Raw genomic sequence first — 21258 nt, 5'->3', positions numbered from 1 at the left:
CTATTAAATGACTGCTTTGCTCTGCAGATTTTTAATTTGATGTACTCCCACCTGTCTATTTTTGCTTTTGTTACCTGGGCTTTTGGTGGCATGCCAAGAAAAATGTCATGAAGTTTTGCCCCATGTTTTCTTTGAGGTGTTTTATAGTTTCAGATCTTATATTTAAGTCTTTAATTCATCTCGAGTTGATTTTTGTGTACTGTGTGAGATAAGGGTCCAATTTCATTATTTTGCTTGTGGATGACCAGTTTTCCCAGTACCATTTACAAAGAGACGATCCTTTCCCTATTGTGTATTCTTGGCACACTTGTTGAAGATTAGCTGACCATACATGCCTGGATTTATTTCTAGACTTTTATTCCATCGATCTATGTTTCTATCTTTGTGCCAGTACCATACTGTTTTAATTACTGTGTGTTGTAAAATACTTTGAAATCAGGAAATACGATGCCTCCAGCTTTGTTCTTGTTTTGCTTATTTGCAGTCCTTGTCATTCTGTATGACTTTTGGGATTGTTTTTTCTATTTCTGTAAAAAAAAAAAAAATGACATGGGATTTTGATAGGGATTGCAATGAATCTGTAGACCTCTTTGGATGGTATGTCCATTTACCTTCTATGATAGAGTTGTCTTTATCTTGCTGATTTGACACAGCTCTACACAGAGTATGTGCTAATATTATCTCAGTTTGTTCTTTGCTTATAAATACTGTTTCTAATGGTTTTTATTCTTATTTTTTAATTTTTTTTGAGACGGAGTCTCACTCAGTCGCCCAGGCTGGAGTGCAGTGGTGCAGTCTCAGCTCACTGCAACCCCTGCCTCCTGGGTTCAACGATTCTTCTGCCTCAGCCTCCTGAGTGCTGGGACTACAAGTGTGCACCACCACGTGCAGCTAATTTTTTGTATTTTTGGTAGAGATGGGGTCTCACTATGTTGCCCAGGCTGGTCTCGAACTCCTGGCCTCAAGCAATCCACCTGTCTTGGCCTCCCAAAGTGTTGGGATTACAGGCATAAGCCACCACGCACAGCCTGTTTCTAAGGTTTTTTAAAGCTTTTGTTGTCCTAATTATTAATCATTTCTATTATACTAGTGTCCTGGAAAGATCTTTTCTACTTAAGTCTATATTCTTAGTGTTTTAATTACTTTGTGTGTTTAAAACTAATTTATCTGGAATACTTTGTACATATGTGAAAAAGATCCAGCTCCTGCTAAAAAGGTAGTCACTGTCTCAAGAAGATTTACTAAATGATCCACTTCTCTTAACCCCCAACACCAATTTGAAACAACAATGTATCCCATATGAAAAGAGCATGTGTGTTTTAAGTATAGGGGGAAAGTTATGTTAATCATAAAACAACAGTGAAAAAACAGCCTTCTCACTACTCTCACCAGAAGAAACTCTGGCAGCCTCAGCATCACCTCATCAGCAGGTGTGCAACTTGCAACCACTTCCCAGCACTTGGCAAAAGAAGGCAAGAAAGCTGCCCTGTTCTCCTGTGCTGTCTTTACTAAGTGACTGTGGAAGGACCAGTGCATTTTCTACCTTCCAAGGCAGACACCCTGGCACCTGAGACTGATGATCTTGTGTAAAACAATCAGGTTGCTGGATAAACACAGCTCTGATGCCTCTGGTATCCCAGTGGCTTCAGTGTATGGTAGAACCAAGGTAATAATAGTATTCTGTGGTACGTGTGACATCTTCCTTATCAACAGTAAGCCAAGATTTTTTTTAGAGTCAATGTCAACTAGAATCTTGCAGCATCACAACCTTTAAATAAATTACAACAGTTAGACCCCAAGAGGTTGGTTCTTGACTTTAAGAAGTCTTTCCTGCTTGCTTTACAGATTTAAAATAATTCAACTTCCTGGAAAAGAACTCTAAAAATAAACCACTAGAATTATAAAAACAATGTAAAAGATCATCATCATTACCGTTCCTAGCAGCTGAATTAACTATTATTTGAGAAACTTTTATAAAACAATTCTATGATGTCAAATTATTCCCCTTCTGGGAATTATTCCCCCAATATTCCCATGTCTCCAAATGAGAAATTTGAGACTTGCAACGGCTTAGCAACTAGCCCAAGGTCAGGACACAAATAGAAAGTGGCAGGACCAAGGTTTAAACCAATACCCTGTGCCTTAAAAGTTCATTCTCCTCCTGCTCTTCTACATTGTCTTATGAGATAATGGAATTTCTTTAATTGATAAAGGTCAAGCTAAAACATGATGTAACATTTTAAACTACTATGTTAGTAAAAAAAAAATTAAAAATAATATCCAATGTTGACCAAGGTATGATGAAGCCAGCTGTCTTTTATGTCAACCATGGTATAAACTGACAGGAAGCTTTTAGAAAAGAATTTGGCTATTTGAGTGAAGTGACTGTAAACAGGTACATATTTTGATTTCCTGATACTACTTTTAAGAATCTATCACAAGAAATTTCCCCCAAAGTTGAAAGTACTAATTTTATAGATGTTCTTCATAGAATCATTTATGAATGTAATACAGAAGCACCCTAAATATTCAAAAGTAGTTAAATGTTATTGTATCTGCTAAATGTAAAAGTGATTACTATATGTTAAATGACAAAGCAGGATATAAACTTATCTAAATTTCATTTAAAATCACAAATTTGAAAAAGCTAAATGGTGATTTCTGAACTACATGCTAAACTTTTTGAAGTTTGGCAAACTGCTATAATTAAAAGTGATTATTTTACTAGAACTAAGGAATATGCAGTTGGTCAACTCAACTGTAATCTCCACCACTACTTATTGCTTTAAAATAAAAATATCTCAAGGCCATAGTACAATGATTAAAAATTTAACACTCAGAGGAACATGTTTATGTGTGGAGACAATGTCTTCTGTATCAGCTAAAATATGACTGATTTCCAGCAGAATATAAAAAAAGTCAAGGTGATTTGCAGTCACAGAATATCACAGTAGGGAGAAATCTAGAAATCCACCCTTTCAATTACACAGAAAACTATTATCAAAGAGGTTCAATGATCCACCCAAAGTCACTGGCTTTGTGGCATCATTTTTCAGCATCAAAGTTGTCCTTCCAAAGCGAACACACTCCGTTGTGGTCCTCTATCCACAAAGTAACTTTTCCTCACTAGGCTCCTCATAATACCAGGTTAGTCTTAAGTCATGATAATAACTAACCATCAAGAAGAAGAACCTGGGAAAGTCATGCTTATGGTTTTGGGAAAATACACAGACCTAACACACAATATAGATTAAGCTGCAATGTTGACCCCTTAGAATACATTCTATATATACAGAGTCATCTATAGATTCAATGTAACAGAAATTATTAGAATTAGAATTATTAGATTACATTCCTAAAATCTCACCTGACTTCATTACAGAGATTGACAAGCTGCTCCTAAAATTCATACAGAAAATCAAGGGACCCAGAATAGCCATAACGATCTTTAAAAAGAAGAAAGACGTTGAACGACTCACACCCTGATTTCAAAACTTACTAATCAAGACAGTGTAGCACTGGCAAAGGTAGACATATAGATGCAAAGAACACAATTTAGAAACCAGAAATAAACCCTCACATTCTTAACCAATTATTTTTAACAAAGGTGCCAAGGCATTTAAATGGGAGAAATATATGTTTTCAACACCTGGATGTCCATGTGCAAAAAAGAATTAGACCTTGTATCTCATACCATATAAAAATGTAACTCAAAATGAACCAGAAACCTAAGTATAACAGTTAGAATAGCAAAAAAAAAACTTAAAAGAAAACACAGGCTCAAATCTTCACAACCCAGGATTAGGCAACCGTTTCTGAGATACAATACCAAAAGCAGAAGCAACAAAAGAAAACACGGTGATAAACTCGACCTTGTCAAAATTTAAAACATTTGCGTTTCCAAGGACATTATCAAAAAAGTGGAAACACAGCCCAAGAATTGGGAGAAAATATTTGCAAATGATAACTCTGACAAGGGTCTAATATCAGACTGTATAAGAATTCCCACAACTCAACAATAAAAGTAACCTAGTTTAAAACCGGCAAATGATTTGAATAGACACTTCTCCAAAGAAGATATACAAATGGCCAATAAGCACACAAAACAACACTTAATGTCACTGGCTGTCAGAATGCAAATTGAAACAACAATGAGGTATCACTTCATACCCAGTAGGGATAGCTATAATAAAAAAGACTGACAAAGCCAAGTGTTGGCAAAGGATGTGGAGAAACAGGATTCTTCATACACTCCTGGTGAGGATATAAAATGGTCCAGCCACTTTGGAAAACAGCCTGGAGGTTTCTGAAACTGTTAAACACAGAGCTACCATTTGAGCCAGTTTTCTGATAATGGTTAACTAATTTTTAAACAAAGCCATTCCATAGATTATTAGCTGCTTTTCCCAGATATTAGGATGTACCAGAAACTTAAAAGGAAACAAAAGCCTAAATGTGTACAACAGAGTTTCTTCTGCATTTTTAGACTATAAAGGCTTTAGTAACCACATATATTCACACACAGCATCCTGGGGATCTTTAGAACTTAGATCATTCTGCATGGCTGTCTTCCTAGCTTTAAGAGCCTACAAAAGGTTAAGAATTCTGAGATAATTCCTCCACACTTCCCTACTTACTACGCTGAGGAAACTGAATACACGTGATGGGGCATCAAGGCTATTTGTTATTCATGATGTAATGTTATCCCCCCTATTTTCTTTACACAAGAGGCTCAGAAATTTATACCTCTTGCCCAGGTTTCCCTCACATGACAGCCTTCAATCCGGACCTCTCTTCTAGGACAAGACAACCCTCCTTCCTAGAAGTTGGTGAATTTGTGATTGATGTCTATTTCACCAGGTTGTTTTTTTTTTTTTTTAACTATCCTATTAGCTCCCCAGAGACAAGGCCCCTGCTCATTTTTCGCTCAGGACTGCATCCTTAACACCTGACACTCACAATGTGTGAAGAAACTGTAGTCAACATTCTGTAACATTACAGGCATACCTGGGAGATACATATCACCCCATAAGACACATGTCATAATAAGGCAAATCACAAAAGTTGTCTGGTTTCTCACTGCATATAAAACTTATATTCACACTACACTATAGTCTAGTGTGCAACAGTATTATGTCTAAAAAAATATATACCTTAATTTGCCAGGCGTGGTGGCTTACACCTGTAATCCCAGCACTTTGGGAGGCGGAGGCAGGCAGATCATGAGGTCAGGAGACCGAGACCATCCTGGCTCACACGGTGAAACCCCGTCTCTATTAAAAATACAAAAAATTAGCCCGGCGTGGCGGCGGGCACCTGTAGTCCCAGCTACTCGGGAGACTGAGGCAGGAGAATGGCGTGAACCCAGGAGGCAGAGCTTGCAGCGAGCAGAGATCATGCCACTGCACTCCAGCCTGGGCGACAGAGCGAGACTCTGTCTCAAAAACAAACAAACAAAAAACATTAATTTAAAAATATTTCATTGCTAAAAAATGCTAAAGATCATCTGAGGCTTCAGTGAGCAGGAATTGTTTTGCTGGTGGAAGGTCTTGCTTCAATATTGGTGGCTGCTGACTGATTAGGGTGCGGCTGCTGAGAGTTTGCGTGGCTGTGGCAATTTAAAGTAAGAGCAATGAAGTTTGCAACATCAATTGACTCTTTCATGAAAGATTTCTTTGTAGCATGTGATGCTGTTTCGTAGCATTTTACCCACAGCAGAACGTCTTTCAAAATTGGAGTCAATCCTCTCAAACCCTGCCACTGCTTTAAGTTTATGGAATATTCTGTCTCCTTTGTCATTTTAACAATGTTCACATCATCTTCACCAGGAGTAGATTCCATCTCAAGAAGTTACTTTATCTGCTTATTCATAAGAAGCAACTCCTCATCTGCTCACATTTTACCAGAGATCAACAGCAATGCAGTCACACCTTAGGCTTCACTTCTCATTCTAGTTCTCATCCTTATTTCTACCACATATGCAGTGACTTCCTCCACTGAAGGACTGAACCCCTCAAAGTCATCCATGAAGGTTAGGTCAACTTCTTCCAAACTCCTATTCATGTTGGTGCTCTGACCTCCTCCCATGAATCACAAATATTCTTAATGGCATCTAGAAGAGCAAACCATTTTCAGAAGGTTTTCAAGTGACTTTGCCCAGTTCCATCAGAGGAATCAGTATCTAGGGCAGCTACAGTCTTACACAATGTACTTCTTAAATAGTAAGACCTGAAAGTCAAAATTACTCCTTGATCCATGGGCTGCAAAATGGCTGCTATGTTAGCAGGTGTGAAAACATTCATCTTCCTGTACTGTACTCATGTACTATATATGACTATGTAATATACTATACTATACTCCATCAGAGTTCTTGGGTGACCAGGTGCATTGTCAGTCGGCAGTAGTATTTTGAAAGAAATCTCTTGAGTTGTAGGTCTTAACAATGGGCTTAATATTCAGCAAACCATGCTGTAAACAAATATGCGGTAATCCAGGCTTTGTTGTTTCATTTATAGAGCACAGGCAGAGTAGATTTAATGCAATTCTTAAGGGCCATAGAATTTTCAGAATGGTAAGTCAGCTTCAACTTAAAATTACCAGACATATTAGCTTCTAATAAGACAGCTTGTCCTCTGAAGGCAGGCACTGACTTCTCCTGTCTACCTGTGCAAGTCCTAAACAGCATCTTCTTTCAATATGAGGCTGTTTCACCTACACTGAATGTCTGCTGTTTTGTGTAGCCACCTTTATCAATGATCCCAGCTAGATATTCTGCATGACTCGCTGCAGCTTCTACATAAGCACCTGCTGCTTCGCCTTGTACTTTCATGTTATGAAGAGTTGTCTTAAACTTCATGAACCAACCTCTGCTAGCTTCCAACTTTGTTTTCTGCAGTTCCCTCACCTCCTTCAGCCTTCACACAATTAAGGAGAGTTAGGGTCTCACTCTGGATTAGGCTTTCGCTGAAGCGAAAGTTGCAGCTGGCTTAATCTTCTGGTCAGACCACTCAAACTTTCTCTATGCCGGGAGTCTGTTTTGCTTTCTTATTTGTGTGTTCACTAGAGGAGCACTTTTAATTTTCTTCAATAACTTTTCCTTTCCATTTACAACTTGGCTAACTGCTTGGCACAAGAGACCTGGCTTCTGGCCTATCTTAGCTTTCAACGTGCCCTCCTCATTAAACTTAATCATTTCTATCTTCTGATTTAAAGTGAGAGACATGCGACTTTTCTTTCACTTGAATATTTAGAGGTCATTATAGGGTTATTAATTGGTTACTTTCAATATTATTGTGTCTCAGGGAATAAGGAAGATCAAGGAAAGGGAGAGGGATGGAAGAGGGACCAGTCAGTGGAGCACTCGAAATGCACACTTATCAGCTGGGTTCACTGTCTTAGATGAGCATGGTCTGTGGTGTCCCAAAACAATCACAACAGTAACATCGAAGATCACTGATCGCAGATCACCGTAACAGATATAATGATAACGAAAAAGCTTGAAATAGTGTGAGAATTACCAAAATGTGACATACGGACGTGAACTGAGCAACTGCTGCTGGAAAAATGATGCTGGTAGACTTGGAAAAAATACAGTATTTGCAAGGCTCAAGAAAATGAGCGATGCTTGTACCTTCGTGTCTTCTGATTTGCTCTTCTAATCTGCCATGGATTTAGAAGCCACATAACTGTTTTATCACTGTATATAAAATAAGACAATGTAGGCAGTGTACAGGAGACCTTATCTATCTATGTAGAGAGATCAATCCATCTATCTTTTTTTTTTTTTTTTTTTGAGACAGGGTCTCACTGTGTCACCCAGGCTGGAGTGCAGTGGCGTAATCTAGGCTCAATGCCACCTCTGCCTCCCGGGTTCAAGCAATTATCCTGCCTCAGCCTCCTGAGTAGCTGGGACTCCAGGAGCATACCACCAAGTCTGGCTAATTTTTTTGTATTTTTAGTAGAGATGGGGTTTCACCACATTGGCCAGGCTGGTCTTGAACTCCCGACCTCAAGTGATCCACCCGCCCTGGCCTCCCAATGTGCTGGGATTACAGGTGTGAGCCACCGCGCCCAGCCTGTCTGTCCATCCATCCATCCATCCATCCATCTATCTATCCAAAGTATAGCAATTGCAGTGAAGATATTCTGTGAAACCTTTTATGGCTTCTTCAGAGACACAAAGTTTTGGATTCTCAGCTGTGGTTCAAACAGTGGAGGCTGCAGGCTATCTTGGGAATGTAAGTCCAGTGAAAGCGTGGAAAAAAAAAAACATAAAAATATAGGCTGCTGAATTGGGAAAAGGTGCTAAAACTAAATCTTGAGACCACTTAAAAATTAAGGAATATCCAATTTCAAAATAGCATTTATCTTGGGAGAAGTACATTTTCCATTTCATTTAGAGCACATTAACAAAATCATTTTTTAAAAGACTATAATTATCTATTAGTAATACAATGTCCTTTTATGCATCAGATGGCCAATCATGCTTACCATATTTTAATGCTATGTGACCCATCATAAAAAGTTAGGTTTACACCTCAAATTGGAAATTCTACTTATAAGCACACCAGTAAAAAAATCACTGCAAATACTTGTAGTAACATAACTTTATGAAAAGATTCTTTTTATCCCATCCATAAAGTGGTCACTCACCTGCATTAAGAGCTGTAAATAAATTTTTTCTCGAAGGACCTAAGATATAAAAGAAACATGTAAAATACACACGTTTTATTTGACATATCACGCAAAAACAAACCATATTGATAAGAATTATTTTCAAAAACAATCAATCACTAAATTTCAGGTTCCAGGTGGGAAATATCACTGAGATTCAACCAACTTTTGTCAAGTGCATTTTAAATATAAGGTGGTATTTCACATAACATCAAAATGTTTAAGAATGATATGAAGTCATCACCACAAATTAAATAGGATCAGTTTTAACAGGAAAAGCCACAGTATTTTTTCAGCCAAGAACAGCTGAAGTTCAAGTTTTAGCAGGACTGAATTCACACACTGCCTGTGCAGATATGCTATTCTGCTGCCAGGAGAGCAGAGGCCAGACTTCACGAAGGACCGTCACTCCTGTGTGCTTTCCGAAACTGCCCGTTTCTATTCAGCTATGAAGAAAAATAGAAGTTTCTCCTCCAAACTGATACAGTATAAAATCAGGAGTGGTAATAGGTACAGAGCTGTAAGTCACTAGAAGAAATCTATGATGCTTCTACTTAACATTAAATAGTTGTTTCTAGCACATAATCATCTGCAGATACCAGTCAGAACAGCTATCATGTTCTATCTGAAATTTTACAGAGATGATCTCTTAAAATATGTGGCTGTTATCAATGGAAAGCACTGATTCCCACTCAGGTAAAACTGTTGCAACATAAAAACCTATCAACTCAATAGTGAGGCATTTTAGAATTCTGAATCTCCTGTTCTACACAAAGCTGTCAATGGCATCTCATTCTCTGAAAGTTATTTTAGTATAAAAGTTCAATGGTGTTAACTTCATTACTGCTGTGTGGATCATGGGGCTTTATCATCATCAATAAAAAACCACAGTTTTCCATCCTGATGTCAACTCAGCGAGAGGTCATTTGGTGCCTCCAAAATTTGATTAACTCCCTAGGCAAATGCCAACCTGCTGCACACTGAAGAATTTAACCCACTCCTAAAATTCATGCCTATTTTCTCTTCAATTCAGTACAAAGAAACGGTATTGACATACGTTTACCAGCCTCAAGTAACCATATTATCCTTTAAACACACACAGAGAGAGACACATGTTAAGGAGGATGCTGTGACAGAATAACACCTTTTAGAAAGTTACTAATAGATATTAACAATCCAAAGAGTTTCATGCAGGTTAACCCAGTAATTCCTCCTTCTGGGATACTCACAAGTAACCAGAATCTGAAACAATGAACTATGACTCACACTTGAAGAGGTTCATCTCAGTATTAATAAACCCCAATAAAAGTCAGAAGTTGTCCACTATAAACTAAAGTAGACAACCATAGAATAGCCATTTCAAGTGAAGAAGCTCTCATGATATACTACTAAATAAAATGCAAGATACAGAAGAGTATATTCATTATTACCCCTGGTTTGCTGGAATAAAAACAAAACAACATATACATACAGAGGAAAAAAGTCAGAAGGAAATGAGACAGCAACTGGTGGTTGACAGAACTAAGGAAGACTCTTTCTGTGTTTTCCAAATACTCTAACATAAATGTGGGTCTCATTTTATAGGTCAAGTTTCTGACTCACAATTATTCTCTCAGGCTTCAGTTAAGCTTCAGTTCACTAAGCACAAATAATGCTTTTTGTTTGTTTGTTTGTTTTTTTGAGACAGAGTCTCGCTCTGTCACCCAGGCTGGAGGGCAGTGCTGCGATCTTGGCTCACTGCAACCTCTGCCTCCTGGGTTCAAGCAATTTTCATGCCTCAGCCTCCCGAGTAGCTGGGACTACAGGTACACACCACCATACCCAGCTAATTTTTGTATTTTTAGTAGAGGTGGGGTTTTGCCATGTTGGCCAGGTTGGTCTCGAACTCCTGACCTCAAGCGGTCCACCTGTCTTGGCCTCCCAAAGTGCTGGGATTACAGGCGTGAGCCACCGCGTGTGGCACAAAGTAGGCTTCTGATGTGCTTTGGGCCCATTGAGACAAAGTTGCATGAAAACACTGCACATTAAGTATATACCACATATTTTGTAAACCTGAAAATTACTTTTAATAGTCACAGCAAATACAAAGTGAGGATACGAGAAGGAACAGAGATAAAGAACATTTAGAGGAAGAACAATGTCTTGGACCAAAGACATGAAGACTTAACTACGGTAATAAACAGAAAACATCTGCCCTGATGAAAAGTAATCATGCATTTCTACTCCTTTCTATCTCAATCTTCTACAGCACTATTTTAAAATAATTTAACTCTAGAAGTTTTATTTTTACCTTATACCTTTGTTCTGCCTGCTGATTTACATGTAATGATTTTTAACTATAGAATCTACCAACTCTCAGAACAACAATTTCCTCACTGCAAAAATGTAACATATCTCCTTTCTCAACACATTTTTAATCATTGTTAAATATACCATAAACCTATTTGTCAAAATTTAACTTTCTACAAGCCAAGGACTTTAAGCGTGTTGCCCTCCCTCTTCTAACCACAATGAGGACCGTACCTTTTGGAGGAGTTTTCAGCAAGTGAACATGAGCCCTGGATACCAAAGGCTTCAAATAAAAGGATCCTGAGGAAGCATTTTGAAACGCTGGTTTTGGAGGTTTCTCCTCATATTTGATGACAGTGGCACTACCAGCTGTAATAAAACAGAAAAGTACATTTTATTGTATAGATAAACACAGTTTCGACCTTCCACATTTATTCCTTTGTCTTTGAATCAACAAATGCTCAATAAGCACCTACGATATGCCAGTCATTACTGAACGTTGGGAATACAGCGTGGATAACAGTTAGCTTGTGTCCTCAGGGATGCAAAATAAAGGCTGTAATCAGAGTGACCACACATCCCGGTTAGCCTGGTACAGTCCAAGCTTATGCATCTTGTCCAGTTCAGCTTTCATCCCAGATAAAAGTTGCGGAAGAAATAATACAGCCATTCATGCTATGTAACAAGAATGCCCCAGGTGCAGCTAGGAAGAGCACCCATCTCCATGGGGACAAGGAAGAATTCACACGGCCAGCTAGTTAATGACACAAGAACAGTAACATACAGACTCCTCGGTAGCTATAAGGACAAGATCTGGTTCAAATCCTTGCTCCTACAGCAAGGAGTTAAAATGCCAACTTCTGCCCTGAACAAAGGAAGTTTGTTCCAAAGCAAACTTTATGTTTTAAACTCCAAAGCAAAAACATAAAAGGGAATCTCATCTAAATAACAAAAACCATTTTTTATATCATGTGTAAAAATTTCCCCTCCACCAATCCAGACTGGATTTTTTATTGTGTTTTTTTTTTTTTTTTTTTTTTTTCACCCAGGCTGGAGTGCAGGGGCGCAATCTCGGCTCACTGCAAGCTCCGCCTCCTGGGATCACGCCATTCTCCTGCCTCAGCCTCCGAAGTAGCTGGGACTACAGGTGCCGGCCACCTCACCCGGCTCATTTTTTTCTATTTTTAGTAGAGACGGGGCTTCACTGTGTTAGCCAGGATGGTCTTGATCTCCTGACCTCGTGATCCATCCACCTCGGCCTCCCAAAGTGCTGGGATTACAGGCGTGAGCCACCGCACCCAGCCTGTTTGTTTCTAAATAATCATCAATATCCAGTTCTAGGCACCCAATTCTATTCTACTATTCAACACTTATAAATTTCTTTATTACCAACTATGATCCCTTTTCTCACTTCACTCATTTAGCAAAGGGTTAAAGATACCTACCTTGTTTACTAATACATTATAAATGTGAAGACAGCTAGAAATTTTTCACTAGGCTAAACTATTCCAACTCTTACAATAGTGCTTATACGCATCACATTCAAACTTTGTACAGGCATGCTATTATTTTCCCGTAATCCACACCCAGTCCCTGTACAATGAGCCATCTGTTAATTGTTCTTGTGCCCAAATAACATTCCTAATATTAGGTCAAATCAACACAGAACTTTCCCTCCTGCTGAGAAAATTCTGTCAATTTCCTGTCCTTTTTTCCAATTCTCACCTTCCCTAGAACCTAGAGACTTGGCTATTCCAAAGTTGACAGGAAGCTAATGGGAGTGACAGTATTAAAGATACTGCCATTATAACATTCAACAGAACCCTTATTAGATGTTCACAGAAAATGGATATTGGGTTTCAATTAGCATTTTAGCTTTTGCTGAATCAAATCCAACAAAGAAAATTAGAGAGTCTTAACCATGGAATTATAACAATCCGGATTTCAGTCTTACTTTTCTTGAAGCCACATTTGATTACATTCAGCAACAAATAAGCCACTTATTCATATTTTAAAAAATTAAACTGAGTTCAATTTACAAACCTAATATGAAACTGTATGATTCTAAATTCATGCTTTTCTTTTCTAAAATTTAGACACACAAAGTCCCACAGTTCACAAAGAGATCAGTAAAAAGATTTTCACTAAAGTAAAGGATGCGTTCTTCATGAGGCGTGGTACTCCTGTCCCTTGCGTCTCTGTCACATGCAGAATAGGAGGCGGTGTGCTGGAAATCAGCTGTCTCACTGCCACTTTTCAGACTCAATACAACACTAGATCAATCCGGCACCACGCCCATCATCAACTTCATAACACACAACATGAAGTCAGAATTCATATTGCAAGGATAAAATGTCTGCATTTGACTCAGGTACAAACACACATATATTTATATTTTGTACATTTTTACATGAAAGCTATATATGCAAGATATATATATTCATATACTCTGTGATCAATGATTGTACATGCTTTCTGCCTTACTAATGGCAGGCACAAACTGTACTGAGCTGAACATAATTTCATGACTAACAATATGTTTCTCTCAATTTCTACTCAGTGTACCCTAGGCTGGCCCAGTGCTTTCCGGTAAATGCCCAACTTGAAGGATGTATATCACCATGAGGTATAATGCTCTTCAAATTATTTCCCCTGCCCTCTGTTTCTGTTCCTAACATGGCAACTGACTGGGTATCCTGATGCTATCTCAATTTCCCCTCTGCCAGAGTCGTTATATCCAAACAATAAAGTCCTCAGCGGCAACAGTTCCAATATAAGAGATGCATAATAGTTTCGAGCAATGGAACAGGATGTAAAATATCCAAGTTCTGATGCTGACTGGACCACTGCCTAGCTGTGCTGAATCACCTATCTATGAATAACAAGGGTCTGAATATCGGGTATGGGAATAGACAGTGCATTGGCCTTCACAGGGGCCCTACTAAATCACTTTGGTATTCAGTCCCACTGAGGCTGTATGCATCCTCAGAATCATCCTAAAGACAGCGTTCTAGAGAGCCATGGACACTAAACACTGCTGGCTTGAAGAGACAATATGAAAAATTTTCCATGTGGCCACCTACTTCTCAACCTGATCTAATATGTAGTTTAAAACGGCCCCTTTGTCATCTTTGATCCCAGCTGTCTCAATTATGCCAGAATAATAGATTCTCTGGAATCCTTATCTTCATTTCCCCATGGCCAAAGTGTGGTTCAAGTGAAATAAAGAAGCTGGTGAGTCTAAAAGGAAAAATTAAGGGATGTTCTCAGAAAAGCCCAAGCAGAAGACATGATTTTCCTATTAGAAAAGGGCTTCTCAGGCTGGGCGCAGTGGCTCACAACTGTAATCACAGCACTTTGGGAGGCCAAGGTGAGCAGATCACTTGAGGCCAGGAGTTCGAGACCAGCCTGGCCAACATGGCGAAACCCTGTCTCTACTGAAAATACAAATATTAGCTGGACGTGGTGGTAGGCACCTGTAATCCCAGCTACTCAGGAGGTTGAAGTGGGAGAACTGCGTGAACCCAGGAGGCGGAGGTTGCAGTGAGCCGAGATCGCGCCACTGCACTCCAGCCTGGGTGACAGAGTGAGACTCCAACTCAAAAAAAAAGAAAACGGCTTCTCATTATTCCACACTTTTATCTGCAAACTAACATTCATACTACATTCTAACATCTAGTGAAAATTCGCTTTTATTACATTATGTATATACACACGGAGCCAACATTCTGTTCATTTCTTGAATTTTATGTGAATCAGTTTAACACTCCCCACTGTGCCAGATCATCTGCCCACCTGGCTTAAAATCAAAGTACTACTGAAATCTAAGCTTTTGAATTTCAAAAGCAAAATCACTCAACTATATAATAACAAGAATGTCTCACATATACCCTAGAAAAACATGAACAGAGAAAGAACGAGAACAAAGTTAACACTGGTCTGGATAATATTTCCTTCTTAAATAGTCCATTCAGAAGTGCGTAAGTACTAACATGTTTTGTGACGTAGAGCCTCATGAATCTATTGCCTGTTCCTCATCTTAGCCTCACCCATGACAGAGATCACAATTTGAATACAAAACTTTCCCTCTGAACCTGGAGGCACCCTGAGAAACCACTAACACGATCTTCCAGGCGAATTCTTATCCACTAACCAGTGCTGGCCACTAACCAGTGTTGGCAGGTGAGACAATATTCACTTGCCATTCCTGTTATGAGAGAAGAAAAAGAAAAAAAACTAAGGGTAAATAAGACCCACCCTATTCTTCATCAGCTTAATCACTTTAACACTCAAAACACCATCCTGCCAAACAATGAGGCCCTGTCTTACTGCAGTGAAAAGGGTCAGTGACATGTGTTGCTGCAAGGACTTTGAAGATGACCCAGTCCTCTCTTGTCATTGATCAGAGGAGAGTATGGAGGCTGGAGGCTAAGAGAAGAGAAAGATCGTCCAACTTAACACAAGTTAGTAGGAAAACTACGGTGGGACTGGGCGTGGTGGCTCATGCCTGTAATCCCAGCATTTTGGGAGGCAGACGCAGGCATATCACTTGTGGTTAGGAGTTTGAGACCATCCTGGCCAACATGGTGAAACCCCATCTCTACTAAAAATACAAAAATTAGCCGGGCATGGTGGTGGCATGCCTATAATCCCAGCTACTCGGGAGGTTCAGGCAGGAGAATTGCTTGAACCCAGGAGACAGAGGTTGCAGTAAGCTGAGATCATGCCACTGCACTCCAGCCTGGGCAACAAGAGCGAAACTGCATCTCAAAAAAAAAAAAAAAAAAAAAACTAAGGTGAGTCCAAGGTTAGTGCCCTTTTCTACATGTCACACCCCTCTCAGCCAGGGCTGGCAGTGAAGGTGAAGGGAAAGAACGCTCCATTTCTTTTATTCAGTCTCCTTCTGTTCCTTCCATTTCCAAGAGAATGCAAATAGCTTTGGTCTGCACCCCTTACATTTCCCCTACCATCTGGCTCTCAAATATAAACATGGTTTTGTGGCCAAAGTGGAAGAGGAAGTAATGTCTTTGGACCTTATTTTCCTGCTAACATGGCAAAATTATACACTCTCCCAAGACCCCCTTCTAAATTGCACAACAGTCCCCAAATCTTCAACTCTGTTCATGACACACAGTATATCATTTATTTTTATCCAGTTACTTTAATGATCTTGAAAACTGGATATTAGGTATCTGAGTGTGAAAGAGCTTATAATCTTTAACCTCGATAAATGAGCACATTTGGTATAGAAACCATTGTGAAATGTTTTACACTAATATCCAACAGGATCAAGATCATAACTTGGAAATTTTCTACACTTAAAAGAACACACACAAAGAACCTGCTATAATTCCCAAATAAGAACAATTTATTGCCTTACGTATTTTGATTCGGTCATTTAAAAAACTTAGTAACATTATTTCTATAGGATCCCAAGGTTCCGAGAACCCAGTGTTAATTTTACGACAGCCCTGTGTTATATCAGAAGTTCTTAAATGATGCCACTAACGATATCACATCACAAAGAAACAAGCAGACAAAGCAAGAAACCAATATTCGTTAAACGGATTCAAATACTTAAGCCAGTATAAATCAGAACACCGATCAAAAGAGAAAGTTAATTCTTAACATGACCATCCATTATCAGAAGCAGGAAATTTTCAAAGCAAAATGATTTCTTCATGTTTTGAGGTAGTCTTTAAAAGTATACACATTTAATACTTTGAGTTACCACTTAGGAAAACAATCAAAGATGTGATGTTTCCATTTTAATTTTAGAAAAGTATTTTTCTATACTTGCACAACTACCAGCTACATACACACAAAAACTATTTAATAAGAAATTAAACCATCAAAAAGTCTTTGATAATAGGATAATTTCATGTGCCAGAACATTAACGATGCTGCTGAATTATATTAAGAGTGCAAAACACATAAAAGAGACAATAAAATTGGTCCTACACAGAAGCATTCACATCTTAAATATACATACAAAATGCCCCCAAATACTACCATTATCATAAATTACGAGTTACAAAAATAGCAGTCAAGAGATCCTAAATCAATTTATTGAATACAAATTTAAGCATGCTTACAAAGAAAAGAAACCAGAAATCGTCGACCTACTTTTTTTCCCAGTAAACGTGGCTAACAAAGGAATTATACAAAGGCTGTACGATCCCACGACCAGCAGTGTCAATAAGGTAGCATCATAGTGCCTCTCTGAACCAGCCGGTGGGGTGAGTGTAGAATTGATAAAGATTTTTGAAGAAATATCAGTTTCTGTACAACTGCGAAATCCTCCTGGTACAGTCATTTAAAAGGATCAAAGCAAGCTTAAGCAGGAAAAACTGCAGCCATGTTCACTCTCATATCCCTCATGCTTGCTCTTAGTGAATTCGAATGGAGGGGAAAAAAAAAATGTGTAAGCTCCAAGGCACTACACAAAACAGATTAAACCAGCTAGCAAATCAAACTAAGAAAGAGACTCATTGATTTGAATGCTTAATCCGCAACAGGAACACATCGCCACTAGACAGGCTCTGTGGGTGTATGGTAAACCCCTTTGTTAAAAGACAAAAAGGAATGGACAAAAGCATTTTACGACCTCCTTAGGAGCATCACACACAGTACTGAAACGATGACCAAGTCAACATGGATGTCGATGGAAAACGTGGGGCTATGGCACTACAGACTGTGTCTGCTTCAAGTGCCACAAATTCTGTTGCCACAACAGTTTTTCTAGAGCATGTTGGTGATTCCGTTTTGGCAGTTTGTTTTTAAAATTGCTTTGCAAGACAAAGAGAGCTTAAAATAATACACACGTGAATTACCTTTTCAAATTCAGAGTTCTCTCTCACACATGCAAGCCTGATTTTGCGCCACAACTTCAAAATTCAAACAATAAAGCTGATAACAATCCTGTTTAATTTCAAGTCACATATCCCAGTATTTTTGAAGTGCCAGGGTATGCAGCTACTTACTCTCATATGAGTCCAGCTACTGCTGCTAGGTGACCCGTCGGAAATGTGCTCATTAATTCGGTCATTAATTCAGTGCCTTCTCTACAGAAAATGCATTCTCAATTCCCTCACACACCTGCTGTGTGATTTTGGACTAGTGACAACATCTCTGAGCCTCAATCACCTCATATATAAAAATCAGGGTAACAGCAGAAGTTACTTGAGAGAAAAACATAAAGGCAAACATGGACATCCTGAAATACTGCTCCACACCCAGAGGAGCCCCATGATCATTATTAGTATTACACTTTGTCCCCGAATCCTCACCCAAAAGAAGAAACTGATCTGTCAAACTGGAGAGATCAATTCGCTGCTCCTCTCCACACCCTTGTGTCTGCTTTTACTGGTATTCTCATCATCCATGAAAATACCTTATTTTTCTCCTCAACTATTTTTTAGAATAAGGGCCATTTCTTTTATATCCTATGTCCCTTGCTGTGCCTATCATGGTGTCTGTGCACAGCGGGCACTCCAAGATGGTTTAAATTTATGAAATTATTTCGTGGGGAAGTACAAAAAAGGAAATGAGAAAATAAGAAGCAAGCCCAAATACATCTTTGGAATGAAAGAGATATCTCAGTAAATTCACTCGTTTATACACAGAAAATAGAACTCATGTTAACTGAAAACTGTAACAAAATTCTCCTGAGTTTAAATTTTTTAGAATTATGATTCAAGTTATATTAGTCCTATTACACAAAATCTAGCATCCAAAGATTCCACAAGAGATAGTCTTTTGCAAAGTAAATGAAACTGAAATAATCTTTTTTCTGATTCCAGTTAGAGTCCAAATCCCCTGGGTTGGTACTCTTAAACCTCCAAAACACCATCACTTCAGACAATGCACTTTAGAATCCTTCATGCAAAAATGTACTTTAACACACAATTATTTCAAGAGTGTTTTTCAAAGAATTTTGTTTTTTTCTGCCAAACTTTCAGAGCAACTCCAAAGAAGCAGCTATGCCTATTTTTCCTGAAACCCCAGAAACAAAAATTCTAATTATTTGCAGAGCATTAGTTTTTCTTGTAATGACTGTTTCCACAACCCCCGAAGTGTGATATAAAGTTGACTTACAATTGTTGCTGTAAGTGCTCAGCTCACTGTGGGTGCTGGCTATTGAGGGGGTGCTTCCTGTCCTCCGCAGCGCAGGACTTTTCAAAGACGCTTTGGATTTAGGAAGTGGTCTAGGCAAATTCACCCATGACGACTGTGCCGTTTTCAAGGATGCAGGCTTTCCTTGGGGTTAAAAAAAAAAAAAAAAAAAAAAGTTTCCACTGCTATTCATCCCGAACGCTGGCACTTTTTAAGCCTGTGAACTCAAACTTCTGCACTAACAACAAAGTCAAAACACAAAATGAACGTTCAGTCATGTAACGTCAGATGAAAGATGAAAGCTTCACGCAGAAGTGTTTATTTTTGATCATTTAGAGGCAAGAGAGCAGAAATGATGAGGCAATTCGGATATGAGAAGTGTAGGAGTAACCCTGTCTCCTAAAGTAATTAACTCACACATGTTCTCTGAAGGAGATGATCAATCAGAATAATCATGAGAAAGCAGCTTTTGGCAAAACTGAAATTAAAAAAACAAATTGATATGACCTCCCATACTGGTGACTAAAAATAAAAAATATTCCATTAGCACAACAGGCTATCATATAAGAAATAAATAAGAACCGAGTCCAAATACATCTTCGGAACGAAAGAGATATCTCAGTAAATTCACTCATTTATACAACACAGAAAATAGAACTCACATTAACTGAAAACTTTAACAAAATTCTCCTGAGTGGAAAATTTTAAAATCACCCAAACAGGAAGAAAAATGCAATTTGATAAGAAAAAATTTCATTTGAAAAATGCCTAATGTTCTAACACCAGGTGGTGCTATACTATTAAGATTCTTTTAATCTCACCTTTTCTTCTTTACTCCCCACAGTTTATCTGCCAAACTTAAATGATCTTCACTCAAACTTCTAACTCTTTCTTGCAGTAACAATGTTTCCACTTATCAGTGAAATAAATATACATGCTATGTATCCTCTGGTATCTCTGAAACTACACTCTCCTGATGCTCATGAACCTGCTACCTAAATATGGGCATTTCCCAAGTTCAGTCTTTTGCTCATAACCCTCCTCACCCTCATTCTCTTGGAGTCTATTTTCTCTACTTTCCTCTAACCATTGTACTATGCAGATGAATCCCATATTCTCACCCGCAGCCCTACCTTCCTTCTGAATCTCAAGGCTACTCATGTTTTAAAGTACTTACTGAATAAGTTTTCATCTTAGACTGACATGCTCCTGTTTATGCTAATTATAGCTCCATTGTTTTATTATTTTTTTTTAATCTTGCTTTTTTGCCTAGGCTGGTCTCAAACTTCTGGCCTTAAGCAGTCCTCCCACCTCAGCCTCCCAAACTGCTGGAATTACAGACGTGTAATCCACCCCATCCAGCCATATAGCCCTATTTTTAATTTTTTCCCAGCTTCAAACCATTAGAATCATCTTTTCTTCCCCAGATCCCCATATATTCTAGCACTGTCTCCCAATGCTACCAGTACCACCTAACTGAAGACTACCCAGAGTGGAAAAAGACCTTTGATGAAAATGACACTGTTGCGTGTGACTAAGGATCCCATAAGTGAGTCAAATAATGCTGCTGTAAAGTAATGCCCATTGCTTTGTTCTAGCGATTTTGCTGATAAAAACCTCATCCTAATGGAGAAAAAGATGCTGAAGCTCCTCAGGCCTGACATTTGAAGTGACCACATTAAGCTCCCCCTTCGGCTCCAGCCTCACTCTTGCATTGCTCTTCTACATCCATGTGTGCTCTGCTCCAATCAACCTCGCTTTCTCTCTGACACCAGGGCACACCATGTGCTATTCTATTAATATTCCAACAGGCACATCATTTCTTTTCAAAGAGCTCTTCTTCCACCCTTCGAATCCTTATTTAACCTTTTATATCGTTGTCTAAACTGTACTGGACTCCAAAAATCCTGTCCTTCCACCCCTTCCAACTCCAACATGTTAATCTCCCGAATGTGAAATTAAGGTCATGACCCAATCTAAAATTTGGGATTCTCCACCATCTACAGCATGCAGCCCAGGACAGCTTTGAATGCTGACCCAATACAAATTCATAAATTTTCTTAGAACATGATGAGATTTTTTTGCAATTTCTTTTGTTAGCTCATCAGCTATCATCAGTGTATTTTATGTGTGGCCCAAGACAATTCTTCTTCTTTCAGTGTGGCCCAGGGAAGCCAAAAG

General features: G+C 38.7%; 1 protein-coding gene and 1 long non-coding RNA gene across 7 annotated transcripts in view; one reads left to right on the top strand and one right to left on the bottom strand.

Moving 5' to 3' along the window:
* The window catches only part of MTUS1 (microtubule associated scaffold protein 1), a 158739-nt gene that overhangs the window by 60930 nt on the left and 76551 nt on the right, over positions 1-21258 (bottom strand). For 4 of the 6 annotated variants that reach the window (XM_032162387.2, XM_032162386.2, XM_058442158.1 and 1 more), the window contains 3 exons: positions 19060-19221; positions 11197-11331; positions 8653-8691 (listed from right to left, as the gene is read on the bottom strand). In XM_032162387.2, coding sequence (XP_032018278.1) covers positions 8653-8691; positions 11197-11331; positions 19060-19221 — 336 coding nt within the window. Of the gene's footprint in view, positions 1-8652; positions 8692-11196; positions 11332-17088; positions 17620-19059; positions 19222-21258 lie in introns of those variants that run through there. The other 2 variants (XM_032162390.2, XM_058442159.1) reach the window with 2 other exon arrangements.
* LOC131383981 (uncharacterized) overlaps positions 1-21258 on the top strand; it is a 33397-nt gene that overhangs the window by 11633 nt on the left and 506 nt on the right. The window contains exon 2 of the long non-coding RNA XR_009214414.1: positions 13523-13588. This is a non-coding gene — a long non-coding RNA (uncharacterized LOC131383981). The remainder of the gene's footprint in view (positions 1-13522; positions 13589-21258) is intronic.

The sequence above is a fragment of the Hylobates moloch genome, unplaced genomic scaffold (genome assembly GCF_009828535.3).
Source record: "Hylobates moloch isolate HMO894 unplaced genomic scaffold, HMol_V3 SCAFFOLD_8, whole genome shotgun sequence".
Taxonomy (NCBI): domain Eukaryota; kingdom Metazoa; phylum Chordata; class Mammalia; order Primates; family Hylobatidae; genus Hylobates; species Hylobates moloch.
Note: the sequence above shows the minus strand (reverse complement) of the source record. Positions and strands in the feature narration are given on the sequence as shown.